Source organism: Ooceraea biroi, chromosome 4 (assembly GCF_003672135.1).
Source record: "Ooceraea biroi isolate clonal line C1 chromosome 4, Obir_v5.4, whole genome shotgun sequence".
NCBI lineage: Eukaryota > Metazoa > Arthropoda > Insecta > Hymenoptera > Formicidae > Ooceraea > Ooceraea biroi.
The window spans coordinates 7,118,582-7,139,699 of NC_039509.1; the positions used below are offsets into that span (position 1 = coordinate 7,118,582).

At 41.6% G+C, this 21,118-nt stretch overlaps 3 protein-coding genes across 7 annotated transcripts; all 3 read left to right on the forward strand.

Annotated features, from left to right (window-relative positions):
- The first annotated feature begins 72 nt into the window (after positions 1-72).
- LOC105282563 (general transcription factor IIH subunit 1) lies at positions 73-4,425 on the forward strand. 3 transcript variants are annotated; one of them, XM_020032721.2, is made up of 7 exons: positions 73-202; positions 907-1,088; positions 1,209-1,567; positions 1,654-2,193; positions 2,284-2,611; positions 2,759-2,934; positions 3,047-3,169. In XM_020032721.2, exons 2-7 carry the CDS (start codon positions 935-937, stop codon positions 3,167-3,169), a joined length of 1,680 nt encoding a protein of 559 aa, XP_019888280.1. In that variant the 5' UTR covers positions 73-202; positions 907-934. The 3 variants fall into 3 exon arrangements, with proteins under 3 accessions (XP_019888280.1, XP_011342912.1, XP_011342911.1); XM_011344610.3 differs by having other exon boundaries at positions 84-208; XM_011344609.3 differs by having other exon boundaries at positions 185-202; positions 877-1,088; positions 3,047-4,425.
- A 296-nt stretch (positions 4,426-4,721) lies between these two features.
- Positions 4,722-15,585, forward strand: LOC105282565. 3 transcript variants are annotated; one of them, XM_011344615.3, is made up of 11 exons: positions 4,723-5,886; positions 6,311-10,039; positions 10,144-10,553; positions 10,640-10,666; positions 10,866-11,003; positions 11,092-11,213; positions 11,306-11,430; positions 11,526-11,809; positions 11,884-12,066; positions 12,154-12,342; positions 12,456-15,585. In XM_011344615.3, exons 2-11 carry the CDS (start codon positions 6,571-6,573, stop codon positions 12,585-12,587), a joined length of 5,079 nt encoding a protein of 1,692 aa, XP_011342917.1. In that variant the 5' UTR covers positions 4,723-5,886; positions 6,311-6,570; the 3' UTR covers positions 12,588-15,585. The 3 variants fall into 3 exon arrangements, with proteins under 3 accessions (XP_011342919.1, XP_011342917.1, XP_011342918.1); XM_011344616.3 differs by having other exon boundaries at positions 6,314-10,039; XM_011344617.3 differs by lacking the exon at positions 10,640-10,666 and having other exon boundaries at positions 4,722-5,886.
- Positions 15,586-16,128: 543 nt separating this feature from the next.
- Positions 16,129-21,067, forward strand: LOC105282567 (caprin homolog). Its single transcript, XM_011344619.3, has 6 exons — positions 16,129-16,242; positions 17,087-17,305; positions 17,394-17,750; positions 17,837-18,637; positions 18,726-19,020; positions 19,112-21,067. Exons 1-6 carry the CDS (start codon positions 16,129-16,131, stop codon positions 19,366-19,368), a joined length of 2,043 nt encoding a protein of 680 aa, XP_011342921.1. The 3' UTR covers positions 19,369-21,067.
- The last annotated feature ends 51 nt before the right edge of the window (positions 21,068-21,118 follow it).

Here is a 21,118-nt window from a genome sequence, read left to right on the forward strand (position 1 = left end):
ATGGGCGAGCGTCGACACAGGAAGCGGCGAGGACGCCGTCACTTGAGCAACATAGTGTCGTCAGTCGCCGCAGGTCGATGGTGTTGTCCGTACCGACGGTCCGTCCGTAGCCGTCTTCGCCTCGCGATGCGTGTTTCTGCACATGGCCGTGCCGCCCGACGAGCCTCTGCACTGCTCCGCGGCTTCTGGCGTCCCGCCACCGGTAAATGCACGTATTTGCGTCAGATTTTCACCCGTACCAACGGGAAACACGCGTTTTTCGCGGGGAAATATGTGAAAACCCGATTTTCGCGGCGGTTATAGTACGCGGTCGACGGAAATACGAGCCACCGGATCCACTGCTACGGCGCGCCGTATCATCCCACGGTGTTGGCGCCGCGATGCGAATCGTCGTGTTCCCCTAGCCTCGAGGAACGTTTCCTCTTGCCGCGACACGCACGCCGTTTTTCACGTATTTCTCGCTGAAAAATTGTTCGAGCTAATAGGACGCCGAGTATTCGTCGCGCATTCAAGGCCACGAGTCGTGACAAACAACTCGATGTCTATATAGAGCTGCGTCTCCGTCTTCCTCTGCTCGATATACCGCGGTGTATCCGTAGCGATTTCCTCGTTTCTCGACCACGAAAATCATTCACGTGGTCATTGAAATATTATAGTCGTGCTATTTCGGCGCTTTAGTTGCCATAAACGATCGTTATTTCTTAGATGGAAAATTATCTTTTCGTTAAAATCTAGAGAATAACAAGCGAATGATTTTTCCAATTAAAATATACTCTTCCCCTTCGTATTTTTTTATGTGTAAACAATTAGTATAAAATCACCTTTCCTCATTGTGTGTGTCTCGTGTGTATCATTTTTAATCCGTAATCTTTTCAGGATTGTCTCTAGCTATCGTTATATTTTTAGAACAATCGTATTTTACTTTGTATCCACCATGACTACATCATCGGAAGATGTTTTAATGCAAGTGAGCCAAGTACGTTACAAAAAGGGAGACGGTACTTTGTACGTAATGAACGAACGGATAGCATGGATGCTCGATAACAGGGATACCGTATCCGTCAGTCATAAGTATGCTGACATTAAATGTAAGAAACTTGTGCCGTTATATTAGTATTTAATAAATGTTTGATAAATTTCAGATTAATCACTGATCGATCAAACTGCAGAAACGTAGAGTTACGATTCAAAATTTTTCTGTGTTACAGTACAAAAGATATCTCCAGAGGGGAAGTCAAAGATACAATTACAAGTAGTACTACACGACGGTACATCATCCACGTTTCACTTTGTAAATAAAAATGGGCAGGAGGCACAGATCAAAGATCGCGACGACGTGAAGGAGCTGCTGCAGCAACTGCTACCAAAATTTAAGAGAAAAGTCAATAAAGAGCTGGAGGAAAAAAATAGGACGCTTCAGGAACATCCTGTGCTGCTTCAGTTGTATCGCGACTTGGTGATCACGCAAGTCATATCGTCGGAGGAATTTTGGTCGCAGCACGCCGCGGAGTATACGCAAGCCAAAAAGACTCAACGCCAAGAAATAGGTGTTAATAGTGCTTTTCTAGTAAGCCCTCTTCGATATTGCTCGAGATACATAAATAATTGTTAACGATATAATCGATTACGTAACGGTCGATGAAATGTTTCCAGGCTGATATTAAACCACAAACCGACGGCTGCAACGGATTAAAATACAACTTAACCGTCGACGTGATAGAGTGTATATTTAAGACTTACCCAGCTGTTAAGAGGAAACATCAGGAGAACGTACCTCACAAGATGTCGGAGTCCGACTTCTGGACGAAGTTCTTTCAGTCGCATTATTTTCACAGAGATCGTATCAACGCTGGGACCAAGGATCTTTTTACCGAATGTGCCAAAATAGACGATCAAGAACTCAAGAAAGATCTTCAGTCTGGGATAAACGATCCTTTGGTAGACATCACTTCCTTCGAGGATCAGACGCTGGACGAGAATTACGGCAGCGGGAGTAGTAAATCTGATAAAACGTCGGGCAATATCGTTCATCAAAGTATGATCAAGAGATTCAATCAACATAGCATAATGGTCATGAAAGCTAGCACTGCCAGACAGTCGATACAAACCAATCAGCCACAATTGAATGGATCTACACCGTCTGCGAGTAAAGTTACGAATGATGAATCGGACGATGGACCAAAGATTAAAAAGGTTCGTTCAGTCTTGCGTGTCTGTAAATCGCGCTCCGTGTAACACTGAAAATGTGTATCATATGTGAATATATATATAATTCTCTTACAGCGTAGAATACAAGAAAAGCTAATTTATGATGATCTCGATGCAAGCTGTGACACAAATATAAATAACGGAACATCATTGAACCTGACGCATGTAGATAGATATTTGCATGGGCCTGTACCGGGCTACGGAAGTGCGGAATCGACTTCCGACGAGCTGCTCGTTACGTTAAGTCATTTAAAAAGGGAAGCTTCCGGATGGATATCTGGCAACACGTTACCGCGGCAAGCAGCAACGTCCTTAGTCAGTCCGGCTGCGGCAGTGTCGGCTCTGGGTGAATTAACACCCGGTGGATCCTTGATGAAAGGTTTCCGGGAAGAGAGTCTTGGACGTGAGTATATTCTCGACATTAGATGAAAATTATAGGAGAAAAAGGTGAATTTATTGAGCATCTTATCATCATAGGCCTCTATGCGTCTCTTAATTATCGAAATTAAGTGAAACAAAGTTGTATCTGTCTAAAACAAAAATATTACAGAATTAATACCAAAGGATTTGGAGAAGGAGTTTCGTAACGTATACGTGTGCGCGTGCGAGCTGTTGAGGCACTTTTGGCGAAGTTTTCCTCCGACCACGCCGCAGCTTGAAGAGAAAGCAGTCAGGATGCATGATGCTTTACATAGATTTCATTCTGCTAAGCTGAAACCTTTTGAGGTAACGCATGTCGCCGATCTCACATTTATTCGTTTCCGCTGTTTCGCATAGAGACACAGTAGTCACGTACATTGGTATCGTACAGTGTCACGGATGCCTCCTGTTTTTTCAGGATCGTGTGCAAAGAGAATTTTCCGCGGTCAGTCAACATTTAACGAGCCACCTCAATCAATTGCTGAACACCGCATACAGGAAGTTCGCGGTATGGCAACAGCGAAAGATGCAAATGAGGTAGCCGTTAAAAATCTCTTAAAACAGCAACATAAATAAAAAGCAGAGCAATATTGATCACATATTGCATTTTGTAATATATACATGTTACCGTAATTAAATATTAATATGGATGTATTTTACAAAAAAAAAGAAGAAAAACCAAAGCTACGCCGGGTCATGCATCCTATGCTGCCACATATTGTGTTTATTTATTATTTTAAACGTGCTTACGACTACTTTCCGAACTACTTCTGCAGATCCATCAGCATTTGAATTCAATCGCAGCTGATACGTCAATTCGCAACCATCCTCATAATACGTAGTTTATAGCTTATTTATTTGTCTTAAGATTTTATACTACGTTCGAACGCATAGGCTTGCTTGAAACGCACGAATATTCTAAAGCCATCTATGTTCCCGGGAAATAATTAATTTTGTAAATCTTTACGTGAAAGGAGGGTATATAGTTGCATATAATTATCCAACGTTTACAACATGCGGCTATTTTTCAATCCAATTGCGAAATCACAAGAAAGAACGAATTTGCGCGCGCAAATATTGTACGATATCAAAATAACTGTGATACCGCCACTGTACAACAGTCACAAGCTCGTTAATATACTTTTGCCCTTGCCTCGATAACGCCTTCGTGATTATAATCCATTTCGATTATATATCGTTTTGTTGACGTGTGTGAAACAGCGATTTGTGATTTATTAATTTATTTTTTGATCTCCTTATTTTTGTAAGCAATGGTTGAAAGAGCGAGAGAGAGAGGGAGTGAGAGAGATACGATTCCTTATCGCAATCACAAGTGATCCATACTTGGTAAATTTGAATCTCTAAATACGTCTTGAATACTATACATATGCGAATCTTCCTAGATTTCATTGTTCACTTTACTTTTATCAAGGACAGTGGCATTGGTATACTTTGTACGATATCTGCGATATACTCAACTAAGTGTCTTAATTGTCGAATCCTATTTTTCCTTTTGTATTACTGGGTAAGGCGATCTTTACGTGACTTTTCATAAACTGCCTACTCGGTCTCTACTGTAGCAATAATTTTGTAGTTATTAAACAAAAGAAGCAGATGATGTGTATATATGTACGTGTGGTATATGTGCATGATGTACATATATATACATATGCATATCTCGCAGAGTAACAAGCGGCCGTATACTCGCGCGCGCGTTACACTATTATGATTATAGCTAGGATATATAATGATTATATTCTTACATTATGATTATAATAAATGTTATTATTGTGATTACGAATTATTAATATTATATCCATACACTTCGGCATTTTTTCTCCCCCGTCATACAGCTCTTCTATTATATTTTAATATATTCTCTTTCTCTCTCTGGTATGTTACATTCCAATATATATATATATATATATATATATATATATATATTGGAATGTAACATACCAGAGAGAGAAAGAGAATTTCAAATATATATATATATATATATTTGAAATTTGAAACATAGGTATTTCCATTATTTTAGTTTTTATGTGAAAACTGTTAAAAAATATGCATGTAATACGCTACATGTGCTGTCAGAGAAGTCTATACATACAATCAACAGGTTGCTAGTAACTCACGTTTGAAGAAAGCAAGAGAGAGATACATATATATATATATATATGTATGTATAGCTGCTATTAAAATTAAAGATCTTGTTCTTTGAAGGCAAGCAAAGTCGATCGCATGTAGAAAAGTGCATCTAAAGTACCCAGCAAAAGCTACTTCCGTAGAAACTTCTTTCTCTTCGACTTAATCCGTGACGAACGGATACGACGAAAATATGTAGCCCGATGTCACACGATAGACAGTACAGTTTTGACTTGGACAGATTTACTTGGAAATCCCGCTCAGCGTGCGGCAACATCTTACTTGAAACAGACGCGAGATGGCACGATCTATTGTTGATTGGGATCAAAATGGCGGCCAATAATGGGCAGCAGTGCGGGACGACATTGTGCACGGTGTGCACGGACGTCGCGGCTAACAGGGTCGTCGGGGAACGTCACTGTAGACGATAAATGAGCTCGCGCGAGAACGCCGAGCCACCGCGACGCGCGCCAAGCGGTGCCCGGAATGCATGCTTCCTGCTGTCGCACGCTCGGATCATGTGAGCGCGACTGGCCGTCCGGTGGTGCTGCTGCTGGTGCCGCCCGCGTATCGCTTGTCACGCGTTTGCCGCATATCTCGTGTAGCCATATTTACTGTATTATTCGCCGAGACGTCATCGTGTTTGATAGTCCGGCGAGCGTCGTATCGTTTCGCGGTGCGCGGCCTGCCGTATGGCTGCGCGCTATACCTGAAGAGGATCGCGTCGTCGTCGTCGTCATTGTCGTCGTGGTTGTCGTCGCCGTCGTCGCCGTCGCCGTCATCGTCGTCGTGCCGAGAGGATCGCTTCCGCGCCAAGTATGCAGCGCGTATTTCCTGCCGCCTCGTCGACGTCGGCGATTGTCACTGCCGCTGATCGTAGCTAAACGCTACAACGGTGTCACGATCGCGCTTACGGCCGTGTCACGTCAGAAGACGCGTCATCTACGAGTAATCCTGGGTCTTGCAAACACGTGCGTTCGTTCGTCATTACGCGGTCGAACGCCTGATCCTGCGGTGTTCCAGAGACGCTTGATTAATCAAAGCACGCTGTTGTCTCCAGTTGCAGCGTGCATCGTTACATTGTTGTGCCTCGTCCTGGATCCTGTGTGAAAGGTAAGTCAGTCAAAGACTCTTTTCCTTTATCGTTTAAATTTTGCGCAAAGATGCAGATTTCTGGAAAAGTTCCCTTATTAGCATTATACTTTGCACTTTGATTTTATTGTTCCGTTTTCTTTTTGTATTGAGTTTACATACTTGAGATATATCAAAGTTCATCGTGTTAATGGAGATTCTGATTATCATTCAAATATTTTGTATTTATCAGCAAAATTGATCGTATAAAAGTAGAAGGTACGATACTTTGTAATAGTAATTGTAACACATTCTATATATCACTTTCCTCTGTATTGATTAATCTTTAAAGGATTCCTAGAGAGATAATTCCAACAGCTTTTATTTCATAATAATGAGCTAAATACTATTTGCTTTGTTATTGATGATAGAATCAAACACAACACTGCTCTGTTTTGTTTTCCAGAAGATAATGGAGAGTTTCCTTTGCCAAGTCGCTAAGCCTGACTGTTGGACAAATTTATTAGGATTGTGCACTCACTTGGAAAATGTTTTCTAGAAGAAAAGTATAATTTGTTACAAAAAGTGTAAACAGACAAAGGTAAAAAGGAGTTATGTGATAAGAAGTTATGTTATGAGTGTCTTAGGATACGTCTTTGACATTGTTAGACAGGAGAGTCCACTACACGTGCACCAAGCAAGGCACTGTAGTGCCAAGCTTGGGTAATGGATCCCGTTGGTCCATGGTACACGTATAATCGTCTTACTGCGAGCAGTGCTACATTTCAAACTACGACAACGCCAACTACGAGTAGTGACTTTGTATCTCATCATTTAGCAACGGCTGCCACACAGGCGGTTCCATCAACAACGACGTCGCAATTACTTTTACAAGCAGCCCACACAACAGCAACTCTGGCGGGTCAACCATCCCCTTTTAACCCGGGGGGGTTCCTATCTCCACCCCCTGTGGGTTACGATGTCTTTTCCCCCTTATTTCATCATCCTAATACCAAACAGGCGCATTATGTCAGTCAACATAGGCAAGCCCTCGCTCAAGCGCAAGCGGTATCGGTGACGAAACAAAACGCCACGACGGATTCCGATATTCCTGTATTGAGGGAGAACTATAGCACGACGCATCAGCCTACATTTTTCGAGCAGCAAGGCGCATCAACGTCGCCCACCACGGCATCCACACTAGCTTGGACGCATCAGAATAATATGCAGCTTCCTAGCCCGTTTGGTATTCTACCGCACGAAAGTGTTGTCCCGTCGTCGCCAGGCCCGCCCTCCACGAAACCTAACAGTGGCTACGAGAACACCTTTAACGCTCATTTCAATACGGCGCAGACCATAAACAGCATTAACGCGTCCCAATTAACCAGTCCGTCTGCGTGCAACGCAGACTTTAAGCAGGCATCCGCCTGTCCGACCGACGCGAAAAAGTCAGTCAGCGTGAGATCTCAGTCGCCTACCGTCAGCGTAAAATCTACAGTGCCCACAAGCCAAGTTTCGCAGGCCAGCAGCAGTCAAACATTCTTCCAGCAAGTTCCGACGACGACTTTCAGTTCCGACAGCTTGACGAATAGCTACCCGGGCAATGGAAACCAATCCACCGGCAATGGGAAGGTACAATCGTTGCAGCATCAACAATCCTGCATCGTATCCACGCCGAACAACGCCTCGGGTAAAGAATACAGAATTCCGCAACCACCTTCAAGATCGACCGCGTCGACAACCATTTTTCTGAGCACCTCCGTACGATCGGGCACAACGCAGGGGATTCAGGACAAGCAGGGGACGCGCAATAATAATTTCGCATCGCCGCCTAACAAAGCAGCCGCTACCACCACTCAACAAAACATACAGACCAAGGCGCAGACGAAGATTTATCCAGAATTGGGCAATCATGGAATCGAGCACCGGAGAAACGAGCAGCAGGGACATGATAACAGTCAGTCATCTCCGATTAGCTTCTCCATTATGGATAATCGCGGCTTAAATTACGCCGCGAATAATGCCGCAAATTGCAACGCCACTGGTAAGCTTACGAACAACCAGAGAACCTCGTCCAACGGCAATCTACAGTCGCATCCGCAGCAGCAGCAACAACAGCAGCAGACATTTCACGTTTTAAATCAGCAGCAACAGCAGCAGCAACAACAGCAACAGCAACAAGCTACGCCTTACAGACATTATCTGACGGGATCGACGAATGACACGGAGTATCATCATCCGGGCAGATCGAAATCTGCAACCTCGACGGATTCGGCTTACTCTTCAAACACTTCAACGCAGAATGGGCCCGACTGCAGCGTCGTTGTTCCACGGCGACCGAGTCCCTTGCAAGCTCATTCGCAGGCCAGTCCTTTGGGTCACGTTCCGAGTCCGGCGTATCCAATGTACAACAGCCCAATGGCGACCATGTCATCGCCATCGCCGTTGCAGCAACACGCTGAGAACAGCGGCAATCAGTGTGCCAACGCCGCGGCGTATAAAGGTGGAGTACAACAGCAGGTCGCTCCACCGTCCCCTCTGGACGTGACCGTTCCCAGACCAGCGTCGCAGGGGCAAGTCGCCTACTCGTCAGTGATCACACGTGCACTAGGCACCACGGTAGAGAACAGCAAGGCCGCTTACAACGCGGAGAGTAAAACGTTCGACGGTAGGCAACAACAGGACTTTTCGCAGACGCAGAAGCAACAAGTCTGTTGGGAGAACGATAATCGGGCGCAGACGAATAACGGCAACCGAAAATTCTCCGTCGCCGTGTACACCAGCGCGAACGCCGCCGGCGACATGAACGTGCAGAACTTGCCGGTACAGCAGCAAGTACAAAGGCTGACGAACGTATCGGACAGACAGCAATCGTATTTCGAAACCAATCAAGTGGCATTACAGGATCTCAGCAGTTGCAGGGGAGATCCGATGAGCATCGTAAAGAATCTGCAGACGTTACAAAGTCCCTGTCAAGTGCAACAGCACGCGACAGCCGCTACTCCGACCGGTACAGCTGAACAGCAAAAACAAGCCGAGGAGCGACGAAAAGTCGATAACGCTAACAAGAAGAGAAAGAGTCTGGAAAAGGGCACGTCATTGTCGAACGAGCTTGCTGGCACTACTACGACGATGACGGAGTACCTCAGTAGGATACCTCCGCCAGCGCATCACAATGCGAATCAGCAGCAACAGAATGGTTACTTCGACTTTGAACGGTGGAACTTACCACCTCCGCCTACCAAGATGTTTCCCGCTGCATCTGGCGCCTTTGGTTCTCAATCGTCCTTGCATCATTCGAGTAACTTCGTGGGCAACCCAGCTCATCAACATCAGTCGTTGATGGTGTCGCATCATCACGCACCACCGCCCATTTCGTACTTTCCGGCTTTCCATATTCCCGCGGGTCATCATCCTCATCATCCACACGAGTTTCAGTCCTCGGTCGAGATAACGCCGATAGGGTTCGGCGAAAATACTGCGAATCAGAACGCCAACTACAATCAAGAAGTCAGAGATGATCAGCCTAAAGTAATCGTTCCTAATATCGAGGAAGAACTGGGTTTCCTTCAACAGGATCAGCAACTAATGCCCAGTGTGAATCAAATGAATAAAGACTTCAAACGACCGAATAGGGATCCTAACACAGGATTTATGACGAGTTATTTAAAATTTCTGCAAGGCGAGAGGGATCCTTCTCCGCCGCCTACTATACGTGGCGGTAGAAAGGCGACGTGGAACAGATCGAAACCGTACATACCCGTTGAGACGAGTAAACCCGCGGAGGTTTCGACTAACGGTGAAATTGTTAGACCCCAAGAGAAACCAGCGCCGGTCAAGGAAACGCCGGTTAAGGAAGCGCCAGTAATAGATTACACTAATGATCCTAGGTACTTTCCGCTGCCGAAAGAAAGGAAGAAGCCGAACTTCGATTCGAGTGACGATGGATTTACCAGTGACGATGACTTTTTATTTTCCCCTAAGAAAGCTGAGAAGAAAGTGCAAAATGCAAGTAACACGAGTAATACGGAAGTTGTTACTGTTAAGCCAGAGGGGAAAGGAAGAAAGGGTCGACCTATTAAACCTGGTGGACCCACGGACAGAAAAAGAAGAGCCGCTGCAGCGGCAGCGGCGGCGGCGGCAGCAACGGCAGCAGCAGAAACAGAGAAAAAATCTTCGAAGAAAGTTGAAGAAGGTAATTCACAGATCTATTTTTATTATACGTGCGTGTTGTGTGTATGTATGTGTTTTACTAGATTAATATTTTACGGAAATATACGTCGTATGTTTTGTACGTAGTGGATCCTTTACTGCTTCCTCCGAGACGTGAGACGTCGCGAAGAAAGGCAAAGGAAAAGACTTCGGTGAAGCAATTTTTGGACCGACAACAGGGTATAGACTATTTTGATAATGACGAAGAACAGGCCGATTCCGACTCTGATCCAGCATGGACGCCTGCTGTGAAATTGGTAGGAGACGAAGAAGAGAAACGGAAGAAACGTGCGAGACCCGTCATCACTAAAAAGATTCGAAAAATCTTGGAAGAGGACGGATACTCGTCCGGGGAGGCTGTCATCACGAAAAAGTCAATGAGGAAAAAACATGAGGTGTCTTTGAAGAACAACAGTTCTGGCAAGCTTTCCTGCAAAATTGACGAAAAGCTAGTAGCTGCAGTGAGCGACGAGGACATCGATATTTCGCCGTTTAAGGTACCTAATACAGTTTGCAAATTTTATACGTAATGTTTCGTGTCTTGTAAATATAATAAATTCATACTCTTACATTCCGCATGCAGCATTCCGCAGGAAACTCAGAAGACGCGGTAATCTTCAATTTTATTAATCTAGAATTTTAATTTAATTTTCAATTTTACTAATCTAAACATTCATATCTCGTACATTGCGCAACAATTTTGAAATAATATTAATTTCGTGCAATTGGATTGTATTACGAAGCGCCTAACTAAATACAGTATAAAAAAATAAAATTACTTTTAATAACAATACTTTTTATTTTCTTAGTCCGGTGAGTTTGTCGTGATCAAGACAGACCTAGATGAAGAATATCCTCCTCTCTGGAGGATAGATGGCAAAACTTTACTTCAGAAATATGAGCCGTTTAAGTCCAATGGAAGAACTTTATACAGAAACATATCTACGGTAAATTTAATTACGTATTATACAATACATACCTGTTACAAAATATGTTACAATGTTATGCTATTTTGTCGTTTTCCGTGTTCCATAGTATTCTGCATGGGTTTCGCAAAATCGCCACATATATCAACAAGTGCCAGTGAAATTCTGGCAACAGGGTAAGGTGGAAACTATCGTGGAGTTCTTGAGGGATGAGATGGTCATCGATGACAGGTAAAATTACTTGCATATGAAAGACTTTTGTATCTCGTCATCAGCTAAAAACTGTGCAGATTCTCATGACATGTATTTGCCTCTGATTGCAGAGAGAGTATCGACAAGTCTATGAAAGACACCGGGAAGTATCAAGATAATTTTGAAGTATATATACAAACATTGATCTCGCAAGCTTTGGATTCCAATTTTCTCACAGAGATATTTCAAGAGCAAGGTGAGAGACTTGAATAAACACCTTTTGCTACTTTTCTTTTTCTAGGTATTGCGTAACGATAACAATTACAAATTTATTATTATTATTATGTCTAGACGATTATTTTTTATCGAACGTTAAGACTGTCGACGAGGTGACGGAGGAGAGGAAACGTCGCCTCCTGTCCACGACTAAGTGGAAGCCGAATATCGTGACGGCGATATCAACGTGGCCGTGCGTTAACGTGCTCAAGGACTTACCGCCGTCGGAATATAAAGGAAAATCTTGCGCCGGTTGTCAGCAAGCTAAGATCTACGCTAGAATTCTTCTTTACGGACAGCCATATAACGGTACTACGCTGGAAGGCTCGCCACCCGATCCAAGAATACCTCATGAGAAAGTATGGCATTTAATGGGATTTAATCAAGTGTAACATTATCCTCATCATGATACATACTTAATCTTGTGCTTCAGGATTTTTTGTTCTGCCGCATTTGCCAAACGAAGATAGCCTTGTACAATAAAGTCGCTCATCAAAAGTATCTAATGTTTTTGGAGTGCGCGAGAAGGGTGGCAGAGAAGAAGGTAGCTGATCCGCACAAGGACACTACGATAATATTAAATGAATTATTAGCAGACGAAGCATGGTTGAATCAAGTACGTGCATCTCTTTACTGTCTTCACCCTATAAATAATAATAACGTACACACTCATTAAACAAACGCGAATTGCTCTTCGTTTCAGCTTTTCAAGGAAGTGAGGAGTATCTGGGCCGAGATCGACAGTACGGAGCAGCAAGCCAGGGTGAAGACGAAATCGAAAGCAGCGCTGTCATCATCGGGGAAGCAACATCAGAAAGCAGAGGCAACAGTCGCGTCTGCTCCTACTACCGTACTTACGTCTAGAGGGACTGCTAATACTTCTGATTCACAGGTGCCTATACAGAATACTGAAAACAAACCCCAAGCAGCATTTAGCGATGAGCATGTGGGTAGCGAACCATCTTAGTGGTGCTGTAACAACTATTTACATTTAATATAAAACAGACTAAGACTGCTACGGGTCCAGTGATACAATGCACCCAACCGATGCACGAACGTTCATTACGCCAACATCGATCAAACCAAACTACCAATCAAACGGATGTTTCACTGTGTAATAGCGGTGAGAAATCTTAGCTGTAAAGATTATATATGGCGACAAATGATCGAATTAAAAAGCGTGATTGAGGGACTATAATTACAGCGATAAGTCATAGTATACATATTAGGCATAGAAATGGGACATACACGCGTGCGTGATGACGACACACACGCATTAACATACGCGCGCGAGCACTCGCGCTACATACCGAGTACATGTACCATATTCACGTTGGATATAGTTTAGCTCTAGCCGAGATTTTGCCATTACAGTAGCATAATGATAACATAATAATAATAATGGAAACTGATATTCATGTGAATATAGGCATCTAGTTTAGTCTTTGTATTATCGTGATAATCTTACGTAATATAAGAGCAGAGAGATCCGATATAAATAAATAAATAAATATATATATATATATACACATGATGAGATCTGAAACATACGTTGAGATGTTATGGTGATATGTATTCTAACGCATCATCACTTTCTGTATATTTGCATCCTTACATTTGCATCATGTTTTATTTGCAAAATTACAATTTGCATAGCACGTATAAAAAGCCTTGCATTATTTTTCTGAATATTTAACGCGAAAGTATAAAAATCATGCACATACGTACGTACACGTTGCGCGCAGCGCGTTAAATTATTAAAAATTTGTAAATTTTTAATAATTGAGTACGATTTGTGATTGTTCCCTAAATTTGGTCTTGTATACACGTACACAACTGATATGAACAAGTATTAGTCGCCATAAAATTAAAAAATCTACGCTTTCATTTTTAAACAAGGCCCTATGATAAATGCAATAATTTTTAAATATTTGTATTAATTATAAAATTTAATATATTTATACATGCATATAAAACATTGCTGCATACATGAATTTTGTTTTTTGTGTGTGTGGAAGGTATGTTTCTATTGTGTCACACATTTCACACAATGAGTACATGCATTCAATAAGTGCTTTTCTAAAATGCAATATAATAATTTACATGTACAAATATTCTTCCATATTTATATATTAGGACGAGTTGCGTATAAATGGAGTTTGAACATATCGCAAAGGGCTTTTTAAAAGAAAATTCTCGTTCCAATATTTTCTTTACACTTCCATTATTACTGCGAATGTGCATATAAAGCTAAAGGCTTTTTCTAACGTGACATTTATCGCAAATTTGTACAATATATACATCAAGCTATATTTTATCGATTCTACGTTTCTGTGAAATCGAAATTATATTTGTTTCTGTGAAATCGAAAAAAAGAAATAAAAATACATCGAAATAATAATGTTTTAGTAAACAAAACGGGCAAAGGATATATACTCGCTCGCTTTAGAAAATTACAATTATTTTTATGTCTCTACTGTATACAATACTACATACCGTTTATAGAATCTTTACAGAAATCGAAACTTGATGACGATTCAATTAGGACAAAGAGAAAATGTTACACAGTTGCATTGCAGTTAAAATAATAATTTATGTTATATATTAAGTTGGCCTCTTACGAATACTTTCCAATAACCGATAAGTATCTTACGATAGCGTGATATCCGATAGCGTGATTAATAAGTTCGCTGTACATTAAATATCGTTACATATTTTAGATAACACACTGTGCTTACTATAAAATATTATTAAAAATTAATGATTATTATTTTATTATATCGATATCTGATTGTTTAAATGTGTAATTGTTTAAGTTTTTAATTTGTTTCCAGATTTATTAGAGAAAAGAATATTCTCTAAAGAGCAGAATAGTGATATGCATGTGTGGCGCGAATGTATTTTTCGAAGATGATGTATCAAATTATATTTGTAAATTGTAAAGATATAATATAGCGAACGGGAAGACGAGAATGTAAACGGCTGCCGTGTTGTCAGCCGGGGACACGATAACTTTTCAGGCTTTTTCGACAGGGGCAATTTCGAGTCGAAATTTATATGGTAAATAATTATTCCGGTGAGACGAGATCGGGATTGTATAATAAATTATCCAGTGGTTTATACTGACGCGAGAACTAAAATGCGGGCATTTGGACATTGACGCATAATAATTAACAAAACATAAAGGAAAGTACGCAGCTATGGAAGGCTTTCTTTTCAGCGAATGTGCCATGCAATAGTTCATATCAAATGTAATTTGTATCGCGTGCGACAATTCAACCCGCAACCGTAAATCGATTGCGAATTGATCAATCGAAATCTCTTCCACTTGAGGTTGCATTATCGCACGCGGTGCTCGCTTAATATGTGCGATAAATATTTACACAAGATTATTGCCAATATTATAAAACCAGACTATTATATGTTATACTTATGTTTTCTTCTTTTCATCATCTCTCCGCGAGAGCGTAATTCTTTCTCATTTGATTGTAAATTAGCGCTTCTCACATATTCATGCGAATCGATTACGAAGGATTATTAATAGTAATGAGATGACGTTACAGTATTTTGTTATCGCGCGCTCGACAAATATAAAAGATATGATCAAAATATAGATATTATATTATAACAAAACATTACTCGCATAATTTATGTTTTTATTAACCATTTTTCAATAAAACTTGAGAAACTTGTAAATTTGTGTGTTGAGGCGAATGTCATGCTTTCATTTCTTGCGATAACTGGAATGATGTGAGCACAACGGATGCAAGTATCGTTAATTATTATATATAATGCTGAACTTTTAAATTGCGCAAGATTCCTGTGTGACCAAGATTATTAATTGTATCTCCCTCTTTTCTTCGTTTATTATCTAAATTGTTTTAAATTATATATTATTTTATGCACGCATTAGTAATCTATAAAAATGTATTTTTCAAAGATAGTTTTATAAGAACTTGACAAACACGTTAACAGAGGCAATTCTTTACTATATTTATAAAATATCAAAATTGACGAGATAATATATTAGAAATACTTGGCCTTATAATAGACTTTAAATAACTTGAAAAGTTCTTTACGTGCTAATACTTTGAAAATATTATCAGAATATGAAATAATAATAACTATAAAAAAGTATAAGTGTGTGTGTAGTATATGATTTTGAGAATAAAATAAATTATTTATCATTGAATTAAACATGGAATAATTTAAAAAAATTTTTAAAACGGAAACATGAACGAATGAGAAATGAACGAGAAAATTATTTATATAAAATTACATAAAGCATTATATCGTAATTTTTAACCAATAGTCATAAGTCCAGAACGCGCTTACAACGATAAAAGCTCTTAAAAAGTGGCTTAAAAACCATCTGATTGGCTGAAAAGCCACATTGAAGACGCTTTAATCGTTTAAATGTGTTCTAAATATGGACCATAACATAAGTATTAATATCTAGATATATTTTTGAATCAGAAAACTAAGATCTATCCACAATGTACAGTACATACCATGAATATCGGTCTAAAGTTTCGATATCGCCGCGCATGCGTCGTTAGCTAACGGATGTTTGGCCCGCCATCTCTGGTCTCACGATTTTCCTACTACTCACTCGTGACTTGTTTCAACTTGGTTCGGATCGCCAGTCGCAGTCAGTCGTGTTTGTTGCCCATGAAGGATGCCTTCTGCCAACCCTAAACTAGAGAAACAGGCCTCTACGGAGGCCGTGGATCCCTTACGCCAAGTGATCGTCGTGGTCGAGCACAAGATACGGAATCTCGAGAAGCGTAAGGTAAAATGTAGCAGCCGATAATGACGTAATTACGGAGGAAAATCTATTTGTCAGATTTGCGGTGATTCCTCGCGCCGTGCGATCCGCCATCACCCCGATGCGCCATGTGCTCGCGCCGCGACATTTTCCTCTGCTTCTAATCAGGCGCGTCCGTTTCGTCGTTTCGTACACGCAGCGTTAATCGAGTCCCGGTGCGTAAAAGCACGCGAGCGACGAGTTTTCCTCATTGGACGCTCAAGTTGCGAGCTTTCGAACGCGCCAATTTGTCAACTTCGTGTCATGGCGGTGTATTGTCCGTGTATCGTACGCGAGATCTTGCTCCACGCACGCTTTTAGACGCAGCACCGCCGTGACTCGGCTCACGTTTTTACGTTGACACGTTTATCGTTAACGTCCGCCGATTGTCACGCTTCATTTCACTCTCGTCGTACGGGAACCGTCTTCACGATCATCGCTTCGATCGGATTAGCGATTCCGGGTTGTAGCTCGATCGCCGCAACCGCTATCGAGTCGTCCCGGCGATCGAATCGTCGTGCGATCTTCGCGCGTCCACGAAATTTCGAAAAATAATAATAACTCAAATTAAAAGTAATTTCTAAAAATAATAATAATCCCGATTAAAAGTAAGATCCGAACGTACGTGTACCTTGCTATGCTCCGCTTGGAACTTGGCTAGATTTCGTGTCACGCTGACAATTGTCTCATAATACGACTTATCTGCGAAAAATTATACAAATATTTATTTTATGACTTTTTTTGAATGAGTTATGTTGAACGATCAGTACAGTAGCATTTGGCTGTCCCAAAAGTACAAATGGAGAAGAGGTATATTTTCTGTATTCAGGCAAGGCTCGAGTCCTACAAGGATTTGCAGAAAAATGGGCGAGAACTCAATGCAGACCAAAAAACTGCAGTTGCCAGATATGATGAAGTACTTCAAACGTTGGAAATTACTCGGGACATGTATAAACAGATTGTTAGTATCAACAATGACGGTATGAAGCAACAAAAGAAGCTGGCGCGGAAGGAAGTCGTTGAACGAATGCAACAAGATATTGCAAAAGTATATACATATTATTTATTAATATTTCAGTTTTCAGTATTCTTTGCAATATCCACAAGTAAAGAATATAACATGGTATTGATTGTAGGTAAAGGAGATGGTAGTTATTCAACATATTCTCATAAGTATGGTTAATGATTCTATAAGGGATGACTTTGTTCATGGGAAAAATGGAGCTTTAAAATTGCTGGAGGAAGAGCTGAAGGATTTGGATAGTTTTTCTAACGAGGTGATGCTGAAACAGCAGCGTGGAGAAAGTGATCTGATGTTTGCTCAGCAAGCTCAAAAAATAGCTGAGCATTACGTGGCGATTATAGATGGGAAGCAACGCGAGGTCGTTGGCACTACGTACAACAAATTAAAGGAGATTATCGGGAAAATCACTCAATGCGGTTATTTTGATCAAGTTCGCAAATGTCCGGAAGCAGCAGCGCCAGTAGAAGAGGTACGCGTTCAATAGCGATTCCCATCGAATTAATAATCTGATATACAATACTATAAATTTTTACTGTATCTTCGTCCCATTTGCAGATTACTGAAGCTGTGTCGGAGGCTAAGATCATCGAGGCTCAAGTTGTACAGGAACAAGTTAACGAAGAATACAACAACGGCAACGATAGGCACATTCCACCCGAGTCCATGATACCCATTCCAAATTTTCCAGTTCAAGTCGCCTCACTTCCCGTTGTTTCCGGCGCCGCTCCGGTCTCGGGACCCATCCCGGTCGTTCCGCAACCCATACCGCCTCATCCAGCCGCACCAGTCGACACTCCTTACTACGCGAACGCTACTAATTTTGTAGCGCCGCAGCCACAACCGCAGCAGCCGCAGCAACAACAGCAACCAACACAGCAGCAAATCCAGCAATCTCAGCAGCAGCAGCAGCAACCTCCGCCCGCGCCGAGAATCAACGATGTTATAGGCACGCCGAACTTCTTCTTCTTACAGGAATCCGAGCTCGATTCGCCGGACGTCACCTCGCAAGCACCTATCGTATCGCACATTCCTCCCACGGTCAACGCGCCCATTCCCACGCAGACCTTTACGAACCAGAGTTTCGCGAGCGCACCGGTGGCCGTACCCCAGCAAGTCATATATCAGCATCAACCGCCGCAGGATATGTCGCACATTCCCGGATTCGCGAATCCCAATCCACCGCCGCCGATCCCCATGCCGCCGTCTCACCAGCAACCGAACATGCAATACAGCCCGCAGCACCCGGCCGGTTTCCAGCCACAACAGCAGAACGCGACGCAACAGTTGCCCCAACCAGGCCAAATTCAAAACTTTAATGACCAGACGCATCAGCAGGAGACTCAAACCCAACTGGAGGTAAGTCGAGTACCGCCAATCGCTTGAAACTAATTTGGAGATCGCGGGTATTATCGGCGACGATCGGTGATTCACGAATGTCTTCTAGGAGAAAGCTGAGAACGGGCAAAATGAGACTGCTACCACCGACTCGTCCTTGGAACAGCAAAATGAATCTGTCGATTGGTGTCAGATGACCGAGACCAACGACTGGAATCAGCCGGATCAACAGCAGCAATCTGTCCAAGACTCTCAGCAAGCACCGCAGCAACAGGCGTCTCAACAGGGTTGGGGTGACAACCAGCGCAGTGCGTACAGGGGTAGAGGAGGCAGAAGGGGAACCACTAACGGCTACAACGGTAGAGGCAGGAATAATTATCAGCAAAACGGTCGTGGGAATCAAGGTGCGAGATAAAATTCGATTTTATTAGAATTATTCGAGACACCTTTCTTTTTTTCTTGAAAAACTAAGGTGGCGTTATCTTTTGAAATTAGGCACGTACTATCGCAACGATGGTAATTACCAGAACGGATATCAGCAACGCCCCTGGGGCAACAACGACGGAAATAACGGATTCAATTCTGGCTTCAAGCGGGGCGGCGGCGGTGGCAGCGGCACCGGCAGTGGCGGACCTAGGGGTGCACGAAGCGAGCGCGGTATGGACAGAGGCGGTCGTGGGCAATTCCGAGGTCAGAGAGGGGGCAATCGTGGTGGATATACGCCACGCGGCAAACCCCATACGCAACAATAAATAATATACACTCTAAACAATACACACTTTGCGATTCATGATTCACCTGTCTATTTATGAAAAAGCTTAAGTCGGAACATGATGCATTTGTAATACAAAGTGAGACTTCAAAGTAAATAGATATCGCGTGCAGTATCGCGCGCGCACGAGTATTACACACAATAATAACTTTGATATTAAAGATTGATTAAATAACGGAGATTAACGCCATGCTCTGGAACATAGTTTTTGTAATATACTGGAGGAATTGTATAACGTGTTTTTTATCTATCGCATACTTCGCACGCGAATTAAGTAATTTTGCGAAGATAAAGTTGATTAGTTATAAATGAAATATAGTTTTGCATTTGGTGTAATTATACAAAGGTACGTATAATATGAAAGGAAAAAGAAAACTAGTTTGAGAAATTTTCTGTTGATATTTGTTGAGACTCGTGGCTTAGGATATTTCCTAAATATGACATATTGAACGAATGGAAACTTTGCATTTTAATTTGATGTCTATAATTACAAAAGAGCAGATTAAAAAGGGTAATATTGATAAAGAAAAAGGATAATGCGTAGAGAAGTGACATTTGTGATATATATAAAGAAAGATGGTGTAAATTCAGAAATGTGAGCCTACCGTGCAAGTATTACTGCGTTGTGACAGAAGGCAGGTTTCACAGGGCAACAGCTAATTAACAAAGATTTAAAAAGATAAGAATAATTTTAATATTACAAAAAAATACAAAAAAAAGAAGATATCGGAGAAACTCGTACATTTAATGTAAAGACTACGAGACGTATTTAAAGAATAACGTTAAGATAATTACAAGTATGTAATAGGCGATCTGCACGACTATCTCTTCGTCTTGCGGCGCATCGTTCCAGAGAGAATTTTCTAAGATACCAGAAAAAAGGGGATACACAGCGAGAGCAATGCCTTTTAAGCTATTAAATATACCTTCTTGACTTCATACTCCTTACCTGGTGTATGAACTTTCGAGGCGTACATACATACATACACAAATAAATATTTGAAAATTTATCGAGAGATTTATTAGTTGGAAAGGAAAATAAGTCATTCGTGTATAATGATATGTAAGATCTATGAAAGACGTTTTTTCACACATAGTTGTATATGTATGATATACACTATAGATATCAAACACAGCACACACACACACACACACACATGGAATCGCTGTCGCTCCCTATTCTTTCTCACTTTTCTTTCTTTTTTCTGTATAATTGCAAAATTCTTCACTCTATGTGCTCGTCCACGCAGCCGTGGCCAAGCGAAAGAGATCGCGGTGCAATGTTCTCGTTTACGATGTAATGCGTAATTACCTGTTTTTCTTTTTTTGTATTTTGCCACGGAAAGAAAAAAAAACAACGTATATAGTTATTTTTGAAACGAAGCAAACGACTGGCAGTGAGAGACTTTGGCATAACAAGTCTAGTTTGTCGATATGCGATTACTACTGACACCCAGAAGCGGGGGAAAAAAAGAGCATGAGAACGAAAATAAAGGGTATGCTTTATGTAGTTCACCTGCGACAAGCCACGCTCCATCACGTTAGACACATAAAGAAAAGTACCATTTATCGTATTTCGTTTGTATATTTGTGTTAACTATCCCACCCGATTCCATCCCATCCCGATTATGTTGAACTATTCAACGAAATACCTATGTATCTTCCAAATAAAGATCTAATTCAACTCGGCAATTTCTATTTATTTGCTCTATTTGAAAATTTCGACAAAT